We start from the raw sequence: 11695 nt of genomic DNA on the forward strand, positions 1-11695 counted from the left end.
TGTATTCTCCACCTTATAACAAACGTTGCATCACCTCAGATAATAATGTTGTTCCTTTGTAGCATTTTACTTCTGCATAGTTACTGCTTACTAATCTGGACAAAAGATCCTAGAACTGCCCCTTTCATTTCCCCCAGAAATAACAGTGGTTAAAAATCCCAGCAGAACAGGCACAATCTTGAGCAGGGGAGTTGGACCAGATGACCTCCAGAAGTCCCTTCCATCCTCAACCATCCCGTGATAACGCGGAATTTGTGTTGCTGTTGAGCAATAGGTGCATTGTCACACCGTCAATCTTCTGCTGCCCTCTTCTGGAAAACTCAAGGCAAAAATGACTTGATGTACATCTATATCTAAGGGCACAAACAGACTGTCAGGCTTCACACATCTCTATGTACAGGAAGATCTGCACAGGCCCCTGGGTTCTGCAGACTTCCACGCGGAGCAAATCAAAGAGTACACATAGTGGGAACTATAAGATACCACTTTTCTGCCTGCATTCCCTTTTCTATAATATTCAAGCAATTTTAACAGCAGAGCAAAAGTACAAAGACTATATGGACATAAAAATTTGGATTTTTTTTTAAATGCGGAAGTATCAGACCAGGATAATTAATTTTCAATCAATATTTCATGTTTTTGTTTCTGTCTCTTATATTTTAGCCAATCCTTGCAAGCATCAAGACTCCCTTGGAAAATGCAGAAATCTGAAAACCTTGTTTAGCTGTAACCATTCACTGGTGAAGGAGAAGTGTCCTGCTACCTGTAGATGCACCACTCAAATCATGTAATGGCCTGGTGGATGTTGTTATAGCTGCTGTTAGACTTACTGATTAGGAAAGAGTAGAATTCACTGTGAAGTGTATTCACTCTCAGTGCATCAGCTCAGACTGATCTATAGGTAACATTTTTTTTCTGAAATCTCACCATTACTTCAGTCCTAAATGAGTTTAGTAGCTCAAAATAACCTCTGATGTTATTTTAGACTTTGTAGAAATCATGCTTAAGCTACTGATATGTTGCTTTGTGGTTTTCCTTGCAGTGGATCTTCCACTGATTCATTTCTTTTTCATACAAAACACACTTTAAAACACTTTAGGCTTTTTGCAAAATATGTTAAATGCCACTTAACTTTCTTCTGTTACCTTTTCTTGGATTATCAACAGAATGTATTCCTGCTAAATAAATACATGATTTACCACCAGTTCACAAATAGAGCTTTTCATTGAACTTATTTATAATTCAGTTTTTTTCACTTGGAAAATTTCTTATGGAGATTTCAAGGCTCTTTGATACTTCATGTGAGTGGGGATGAGACAGGAAAAGAAAGACAAAGCAAAAAGTGATGCATTTTTTTTGTATGGCCAAAATAAGATGCACACATTGAATCTGCCAACTTTTACTCTGTGGCCTAAACACAAAGCTTCTGATACATCTGTGTATGCAGGTGATAAATGATAATTTTTTTTTTCATATGGCACTAACAGTCAAGAAATATAAAGCTTTTTAAAAGCATTCGCACAAAGAAAGAGGTATATATATCCTTTCTCATCCTTTCTATGAGTAAGTCCCACACTGGCTTGGAATTCATATTGCAGCATGTAGAAAAAAATGCTGCTGAAAAAAAAAAAAAATGGCAGTAGATCCAAGTCCCCCCCCAAAAAAAATGGCAGTAGATCCAAGTCCCCAAAAATCCCCATTGAAATATCTGATTTTCTCCAGAACTTCTCAGGAACCATCTTAGTGCCAATTCTTAGCAGTGCACACCTTTAGGATGTCTCCAAGAGGATTAAGTTCAGCTGAAGGCCTTAGATGTGCCTTCTCCCACCTCTATCTGCAGGCAGGCCACCAGCTCCTGCCTAGGGGGAAGTTTAGCCGGATCTGCTGCACATGGTCACAGTGCCACGTTAGTTTGCCTATCGCTTCTAATGATGCGTTTCCTTGAGAAAGTTTTTCATTTCATAGCTTTCCGTGCCCTTTACAATGCAGGGCATGACTTCAGATGGCTGCGTATCTGTATTGACTCAGAACTGAGGACTTAGATATGTTACCTGTCAGTGGCATTGGTTATTTGGAGAAACTTTATGACCCATTTAGTGAGGCGCATTATCACAATCATGCCTCTTTAGATATTGACAATTATTACAGATATCATTACTGATCTGTTACTACAGATATCATTACAATTACAGATATTATTACATTGATAAAACAGTATTTCAGAATCATCTTACAGCTTTTTTTTTACATTACTGCTTCTATCTGATCTTTATATTTCTAACTTTAATGAAAAGGTAGATACAGAGAAAACAGAAGCTCTTAGCTTACAGTTTATAAACTTTGATAGATGTTAAAAAATGAGCAAACATCTGGAACAGCATCTTCTCACTGAACAGAGAAGCTCCTTCCTACTAACCTTCCTCCTGACACTTCTCCCAAGTGATACATCCTGGTGCCATGCAGGACGCACATGGGTGTCCCACCGGACCTCCAGCTGCTCCTCAAGATGGGTGCTGGTCTCCCATAGCTCTTGACTTACATATACCAGCCCTGAGCAGGACTGATACCACTTACCACCTTCCCTTCCTATTTTAGACCAGTAAAAATAATTTTCTCCATAGGACTGCAGTTCTGGTTAAAAACACAAGAGGGTGAACCATACCCACACATTCAGCTGTACCAGTTTTTCATTTTGCTACCTGTATAAGGGGCTCCTCCTTTTACTAGAAATTAAAGTTCTGGGCCTACCCCGGCCTGATTTTAACACTTGCTTGCACGGAATTTCTTAGCTAATACTGGATGAATAAATAATCACTACATATAGAAAGAGTTTGGTAGTGGTTTCTTCCCCTCCATTGTTTCACCCTGTCTCTGTTGGCCAAATTACTGTCATATTAAAGCAACTTATACCATCAAATTAAGGACATTTATGGTTTCCAGGATATCAATAACTAATTCTGGTAGCCTTGATTTTCTACCTGCCTGAAGCTCAGTTTCAACGTCATGACTGTGTGCCACTATTCAAGGCTCCTACAACCACAGCGATATTTGTAGAAAGTGTAATTCAAACCAAAGCTGGGTGAAAATTTCCTGAGAAACCTATGTTTTCCTCAGAAAATACTTTCCTCAGAAAATACTCAGAATTTCTGTTTCCTCAGAAAGTTCTCTTACAGGAGGATACATAATTTTGGCAAAACTCTCAGGTGTTTTCTGGGATATTTTCCAAGATTTAATTTCTGCTTACAACCAAGGAGATGGGTGTTAAAACTCCTACCACGCACATACTTTCTCTTTCCTCTCTCACTCTCTTGGCCAATGAATATTTAAAGAGGAATGATTTTTATTATCAGACGTTTCTGTGAGAGCTCCCTCCCCAAAGAGCCAGCTTTCGTGCTCTGGGTATCCTGCTGTGGTGTTTGAGCATGGCAGCAGCAGGAGCGGGAAGAGATCTGCACCATGAAGTGCCACTCTGGAGCATCATGCATTCTGCCGGGTTACTGCAGGGTATCCAGGCATTAACCTTCTTACTTTCACAGGGGATTTCAAAACATTCTGCTTCCCTATTGATGTGGAATAGAAGAAACAGCAGGTGAGATGAAATGATACTTGGAAGTATAATTTCTGTTCTCAATACAGACTTCAAGGAGAGCTTGGTTCACTCCACTTAGTTGTTCATGTCCCTGGAAAGGCTGAGATGCTTCTGAATATGAGTTTCCCACATACAGGTGAGGTAAAAGCAATATGACATTCACTGAGATCCAGCATGTCAAATAACATTTTTCTCCATTCTCTGACTGTATTTTCATAAACTTATTTTTTATACTGTTGCCCTGAGAGTTGTTTCCTCTGTGGTACTAGCGTATGCTTTTTGGTATGTACTGAAGTTACATCTACAGAATTGTGCTACTTTTCAGGTATAGTTCAGGCAAGAAGCAAGTAACACCGAGAATTTCTTACAATTTCTGTTCTGGTTCCAGATACACTCACAAGCAGCACATATGCTGAGCAATGATAAGAGCAACTACTATGGTACAAGTCTAAGTCTTATCTCTGGAGAATGATGTAAGAACTCTTCAGCAGTTAACTTATATGACAAGGACTTTAAACACAGAGTTTTGAACAAATGTTATGAAGTAACTTTAATAGTCTTACAGCTTGTGAAGAAAGAACAATTTTTATCTTTAAAAAGCGCCAACTGCAGTAGTCACATTATCTAATTTGGCTGTCTGAGAATCAGCCTCTGGGCTAAGCAAAATGGAAGGTCTTCCACTTTCAGTATCACAAAGTCTTGCTGAGAGTCATGGGCCTAAATCTTCCCTGTTTTTCTCCATCTATTGGTATGATAGAGAGAACAACTCTTCCATAAATCTTGCCTCATTCATGTCCTTAACATATCACACCTACAATAACAACAGCTGCTAAAGCTAAGACTTTAAGCTGCTAAAGCTAAGACTTTATACTAAATGGAAAGCAATGGCTGGAAACCTTGACGTGCCATTAGAAATTTGTGTTGTCAGAATATCCAATGAATGCCCAAGAAACAAAACTGTAGCAAGATGCTTGAGCAAGACCAAGCAGCAAAGGGCCATCAGAGCAGGGACAGGACAAGGATGTTCCCCACCCCTGGGCTGCTCCCGGCTCTTCTAGGCCAGGCTGCCAAAAATTGAATGCCTCTAAATGTAAGGGCCACAGTTAAACTGTGAAAAACAGGAGACAGACTCTCTCATTAAGAAGCTACTTGACAGCTACTGTCTCCGCTCCAGGCTGCAAGCAAGACATTTAACCTCCGTGCTTCAGTCTCACCAACTGCAACACAGAGATAAACCGACATAGTCAGGGCAAGGAAGATTAATTAATGAACGCTGAGAAAGAGCCTATGAAGCACTAAGACTTGTGAATTATAATAACACATTTGGTAGCCACACCTCCAGTATAATGATATCTCAGTTTAACCACAAGTCAAGGGGACACAGGGCACCGGGAGATACAAGTGAGGAAATGACACTCCCTCCCATGCTGACCCGCTGGTGATGTCTGAAGGTTCACAGGTTGGTCACTGGGCTCAGTTGTCTGGTCTTGGGTCTGTGCAATGCAGCCATGGGTCTGTTCCCTAGGACTACCAAAGATATTCTGACACCCACGTCAATAACAAGTCTTGAAGAAAGGCAATTTTTAGGAGAAGTTGAGGTAACAGATTGGCATGGAAATACTCTCATATACATTAAGGAAATGGCCCATGTTAACTATTCATGCTGTTACTGATGGGCAAGCCAATGCTCAACACAGGTGTAACTGAAAATGACTCTTTAAAATGCTTATCATCAGATTTTTTGTTTTTTCCACAGTAACAGTAATGATAATTTCAAATCAAATGACATTTTTCTCTTTCTGTTTTGCATCATTAACACTCCTCTGCTTTCTTCTTTTCTCCCACTTCTGCATAAAGTGATGGAAATAAAGGAGGAAAACCCAAGCTGCCAAACTAAAACCGAATTAAGGGTTTTATTTGTTTTGTTGACAAATTTGGAATGAAACATGAGATTTTTTATTTTATTCATTGACTTTAAAACACCAATTTTTATTTTAGGGCATGCATAACCATTCACCTATCCTCTTTAAAGACTCCTTTCCCAAGGTAAACATATTCCAGAAAACTATACTGAAGATAACAAAGGAATTATATGTTAAACCATGTTATTTTTATTTAGTGATATACAGCATTCTTTGTTCAGGCACATATAACTGAAGCTTCCCACGAAGGGATTCCTGAAGGGTCAAAAGCTGTTAATTTTGGCAAAAGTTGACATGTAGCCCTTGTGATTTTTGCACAGGACTGAAAACACTGAGGAGTAAGGGAGAGTTTCTAAGCACTACTGCTTCTGAAGTACAGAAATTACACAAAACCAGTAATTTCAAAGCAAAAATAGATTCACCTCTTGTGCAGATGTGGCTGTGCAACTCTGGCCATATGATGGAGGAGACTTTCCTCCCTCACCCAACAATGTATCAGAAAACATAAAAATGTCTCCTATTTTTTTGAAGTAGACTCCTAAGTTAGTGCTTTGTTTTTAGGAGTGGTTCCTGTGCAGGTGTCTCTATTTCTTATGTCAGGAGATGTTTCTCAACATATTGGTTACCACAAGTAACAAAACAGCTTTTTTTTCCCCTTCCTTTTCCATTGTACAGGGGATAATGCATTTGTAATGCAAAACTGTGTTTGTTTAAAAGGAATAAATCTGAAAGAGAATTGAGCTTTCGCATGAACATTTAATATCCTGGAAATCTATCACATGCAACAGTTTAATCATTCTGTTTAACCACAAGTTCTAGATGTCCTCTGCAGCATTCATCCCCAATTTGTAGGTTACAGGCAAGTCCCCCTGAAATTTTTTTCACTCCTATGCTTGACTCCATACATATTTTCTCAGCCTGAGGAGGAGCACAAAATACGATGCTGTTCAAGCACAGTCTGAATGTTAGAATGATTTATGGGAATATTTTTGTCAACTCAGAGGTGTGAAGAATTCTCACCTTCCAACATTTCTGTGCTGGCAGAAGTTCTACTGCACAGAAACTTAGAGCAGTAAAGCATGTCCTTCATCAGAGGACATGCTTTTTTAATATTGGGAATATTATCAAAACTGCTCTTTTGCTACTGAAAGCTGTGTATCCAGCTAGGAAGTAGTTGGCAGAATGTTCCGTTGGTATATGAATACAGACTTCTCATCTACAGGTAGACTAACTCAGCGTCAAGTTCTGTTTTCACCCCCTTGATCCATAAGGCAATGAAAGTCTAACGATACAAGATTCTAGCCATAAATACTTCCAGTAAGTAGAAGAGCCTACTAATTGTTTGAGACAACAGCATATGTCAGAACGAGTCAGTTAATACCTGGCAAGATCCAGATGAAGATCTGGGGCCACCTAGTTTGTACACGCCTAAGTCTTCTGGAAGTGTAAGGACAGCGTGCTTTCTCTTGGTTTAAGGCAAAATCTAGGTACCTGAGACAATGGCAGGAAATGAGACAAACACCTCATGTCTGAAAGTTTGGTAAGTCTGGACTCATTTTACTCGCAAGCCTTTCCAGATCAAAATCAGGTTTTGAGTCTCCTCCCTGCTATTTTTTCCAAAGCGGGCACTATTGTTGCGACTTGGTGGTTATCTGGCAGGCTTTCCTGCAATTCTGTGGTTTCATGACTGTCTGGAGAACTATTGTTGCAAGTTAAAATTGGTTTATTTACCACTTTACGTACCTAGAGGAGGAAGCTCAACTCTTTACCCTCTCTCCTTCCTCAGGCACCTATAGTGAGTGGATTGTTTGCATGCAGAAATGGTGCTATCTAGTACACTGTTGTCTCAGCTAACCCTGTTCCTAGGAGAAATTAAAGCAGCCCTTGTTTAAGATACCTATTTATTTTTATTACATATTTGCCTTTAGCTATAAATAACAGGCACAGGATTGTGTCGTTATCTTCAGGTTGTGCTAGGAGTAGTCATGCCTAAGAAGCTTTTTCCAAAGCCCATTGGAGACAACGGAATGAGTGGGTCTGATTGACACCTTTCAGCGACACAAAAGATGGGACATGTTTCATTTGTCAAAACATACACCCAAACTTCTGGCTGCCATTCACAGTGAATTTTCTGATAAGTCTCCTTACTATTTTAAGAATGGTACTTGACATTGAAAACATAAGAGTAACCTGACCAGATGTCCCAAAGGAGACTTCTCAAAAGACAGATTGATGCTTTGACATCTCTTCATAACACCGTCATCTCAGCCAGTTGAGGACAAGGTTTGCAGTTAAGGCACTGCTGCTGGACCATAGCAGACAGGAGCCCTGGTGCCAAACTTTTTGAGTCTCCCCTGGAAAAGATCCTAGAATAAGTCAGGGCCCGATCCTCAGACTGCAGAGGATTCTTTGCTTCAATTCCTCATCCCTGAAACAGAAATTATGTTTTCTTAAAATAATAATGTGCTATGCAGCTAAACTAGTTAAAGCCTGTGAGAATTTCAGGTGGGATTCATCTCACCTAACTTTAAAGGCCTGTGGAGTTAGTCCTTCTTATATTTGAGAGAGAGGCAGAGACAGAAAGAAAGAGTGAGAGAGAAATAAGTCATTTTTACCTACTTTGGGTATCTGTATTAGGATACATTTAATTACACTCCTTAAGTAGCTATTTCCCTTATCTCTAATAAAGTGAGCACCAGCTTACTGAGATAAATGTAGGCATCTACAATGTAGGCGTTAATTTCTGCAGACGCCACATGGAATTAAAAGCTAGGAACTCCCCGTTCTCCCTTTTAGTAATACAAGAAATGTATTATCACAGAAACCTTAAAGATATTTGAAGTGTGCTATTATCTGTCCTCTTAGTCTTCTCTTGTTCTAAGTAAAAAGAAAACTTTCAATTGTTCTTTCTGGGTCATTGGGTAGAAGGCAGATATCCTGCAGGTGGGTAATGTACCTTCTTTAGATGATGATAAGGTATTTGTCCAGTTCTAAGCAGCTCAATGTGGAGCTTTTTTGTGGTCAATGGGGAGGAGGATAAAATAGTCCAAAACTAGCAGGATGAAGCATAGGCCGGGAAAAGCCTCAGGCCACAAATGGAGTCACGATGATTAGTTTAGACCAGATGCTTAACGTTTACTCAGTTTTCTGTGATAATGTGGGAGGCAGTCAACATGAACCAACTTTACAAGGGAAAACATGGATATATTAATTGCAGGATGACTGTTAACTATAAAAGTGAAGTTGTAAACAAATGTCACCTTAGGATGTAGCATGCATTTCCAGAAAACAGAAGAGCTTATGCTATCTTGCATGATATTGCTGAGAATTTATTTGAAGTACTGTTTGCAGCTCTAGTTATTTGTCATTAAGTGAGCTGAAATTAAGCCTGAATTAATGTGCTCAGGAAAACAGACAGTCTGCAATATCAGAGAAAACCAAAGAGGCCACTTGATTAGAAAAAGCAAAAGCTGAAAGGGAATATGATTGCTCTCTACAAACATCAGAAGAGTTAAAAAAAAAAGTAAGAGCTGCTTGAACTACCAGATATTTTTATCACAAGAACAAGATATATACACTGTATTAATAAATTTAGTGAAGAAATCAGTTTCTAAGCATTAAAACCGGAAAGGTCAGCAGCATCCTTCTAACTGAATGAAGAAGGACATAAAAACTTTAGAAATACAGGGCAAAACATTTATGGAAGGGAGTATGTGATAAGCTACATACAATTCCAGGAAAACTCCTCAATGACCTAAAAATTCCCTGTGCTTCTAAACAGACAAATGCTGGGTGACTGAAGAGGTAAAAAATGTCAGTCACAATAAATAACGTGTTGGAAGCAGCCATCATGCTTCTTCCACAGATTGTAGTGGCTGAGTGTTCATGAGGAAATAAGCTTATAAATGGGAAAGGAGAGAGGAGACAATGGAAAAAGAAGAAATGTGTAAAGAACCAGGAGGCAAAAGTGAAATGAAAGCAAGCAGTAGAATGTGAAGGCAGGGCAGGGAGACAAACGATGAGATAAGGGAGAGGCCATCCAAAAATGTAGGAATTTTGCTGGACAGGCAAAAAACACCAGAAATATGAATGACCATCCAAGCCTAGTATTTAATAACAGGCATTAGGGCACTGAGGGCACTCATAGGCTTTAATGGCCCTGACCAGCCTTCCTTGAAGCCTCTCCCACCACCTGCCCATGGCCCCAGGACCCCATTTTGGCTCAGCCTTTCTCATCTCAGTGTACCTGTCTCTAGTCTTGTTTTTTGCTCTGCCTCCTGGATGGGTCTTGGACCATCCTTTATGTAATCAATAAACATAAGGATGGGTGCTTTTGAAACACAACAACAATCCGGACCATTTTAACATATTGACCATAATGTCATAAACCAAGCTTAAATCTTTGGAGCCTAGATTAGTCCAGTAGCCTCACACTAACAGTCATTGCAGATCTAGCTAGACAGATCAGTTGAACAAACCAGTATAAAAGATTTTTATCCAGCCCTATATGAGAACTTTAATGCTGATAAGCATATGGTTTAGATGTACCTGGAAATTGTCTAAGAAGAATGTGGCATCTAATGAGCTATGGCATGAAAACTTGTATCTTTCACAAGAGATATGAACACTTCAGAGACTGGACTTTTCCACTGAAATTATTTTTCCTTATATGCCCATATTTATTTGCTCTCAATTCATTGTAGTACCTCCAGTGTTGACTTGTCCCGGAAGGGGTGTTGTATTTTAGATAGCAAGTTGGGTTGCAGTCGTTCATTGAATTTGTGCTTGGCCGATTGCAAGGAAATAATAAATTCATCTTGTCAAGTTCAATAGCACAGGACTACTTCTGGGCGTTCAGTGATTTAGTACCTACTTCCTGGTAACTAAAAAACAGTCACATAAATTAATTATGAAAGTCACAAATCATGTCTTCCATTTGGTCAGCATTCAAGCTACAAATAAATAAGTCCCTACTTGCCTAATATTCAGACAACTGAAGGAGACATTAGTTGTACATTGGAAAAACAAACAATATGGGAGTTTCTTATAGGAATTTTTTGTGTACTAATTGTTCTACCTACATTTGTGACTTGTGCCAAGGTCATACTCATTAAAACTTGTGGATCAGTGTTAACACATGTACAAAATGCACAGTTTATGTTGGGTTTTAACTTGTGGTGTGGCTCAGAGTTTACAGCACTCATTGAGTCATTGAAATCAGATATTTACTACCTCTCTGTCTCGACAAATCCTCATGTAGGTCAGACCAATTATTTCATGCATTGCCACTAAACAGCACCTTGCTGCTGTGCCACTGAGAACATAACAGCTCGGCCTCTCAGAGGCTGATGTTTATATAAATGATGAAAGTGCCACACATAGCAGGAGGTCTTCTGGGATCAGTTCCCTGGAGCCTGTTTCCTACGGTCTCGGTCTACAGACACTCTCCGATCTGGCTGCTCTGGATGGACTGTTGTGCAAAAGTAGCACTGGGAGCTACATTAGCTAGGGAAATTGAAGCTAACACATCTTTTCATTGAGGAATATTCCCTAACCACCCTCTTTGACTCTTCATGCATGCATTGCAATTATTGCGGCAAACTTAGCATTATGTAGCTCACTTAAGATTTCTGTACCATTTGTGTACTCTGCAAGATTTAGTGGAGAGAGAAGTACTTAACCTTCTCAATAGGAGGGCACGATGAAGTGGAAGAGATGTGAACAGGCCCTCTTGCTGAAACAGAAAGCATGTCAACTTTCCTGTAGTCATCACTCCAGTGATGTGGACTTTCCTTACAGCAAATGGAGCACTCGGGATCTTTGTAGGAATAGCACAGCATTGTACCGAGCAAAATTGTAACTGTAAAACACCATCAGGGGCCAAAAAATAGAGGATTTATAAAGCTGAAAGGTGTTTATCTAGTTTTCAGCAAATAAGGAAATGGAAATCACACAACATTTACAGGTAATGGAATAGACACCTTAAAATGCAGAAACACAGAAAATTGGTAAAAAACTTGATATGAAGAACAAAAATTCCTGGGGCACAAGACAGGGATTGTAATGCAACTTGTCACAGACAAGGCAAACAGATGAAGACACTTACCATTGCAGTTACATCACCTAATGTCATAACTCTCTAGAGTCACTATTTCTCAAAAGCACTTTTTTTTGCCATTATTCC

General features: G+C 39.4%; 1 protein-coding gene across 12 annotated transcripts in view; it reads left to right on the top strand.

The window, feature by feature from the left end:
* The window catches only part of LOC140650241 (serotriflin-like), a 40255-nt gene extending 39062 nt beyond the window's left edge, over window positions 1–1193 (top strand). For all 12 annotated transcript variants that reach the window (XM_072858307.1, XM_072858309.1, XM_072858308.1 and 9 more), the window contains one exon: window positions 664–1193. In XM_072858307.1, coding sequence (XP_072714408.1) covers window positions 664–791 — 128 coding nt within the window. In that variant the 3' untranslated portion in view covers window positions 792–1193. The remainder of the gene's footprint in view (window positions 1–663) is intronic.
* Window positions 1194–11695: the final 10502 nt, after the last annotated feature.

Source organism: Ciconia boyciana, chromosome 3 (genome assembly GCF_034638445.1).
Source record: "Ciconia boyciana chromosome 3, ASM3463844v1, whole genome shotgun sequence".
Classification (NCBI taxonomy): Eukaryota; Metazoa; Chordata; class Aves; order Ciconiiformes; family Ciconiidae; genus Ciconia; species Ciconia boyciana.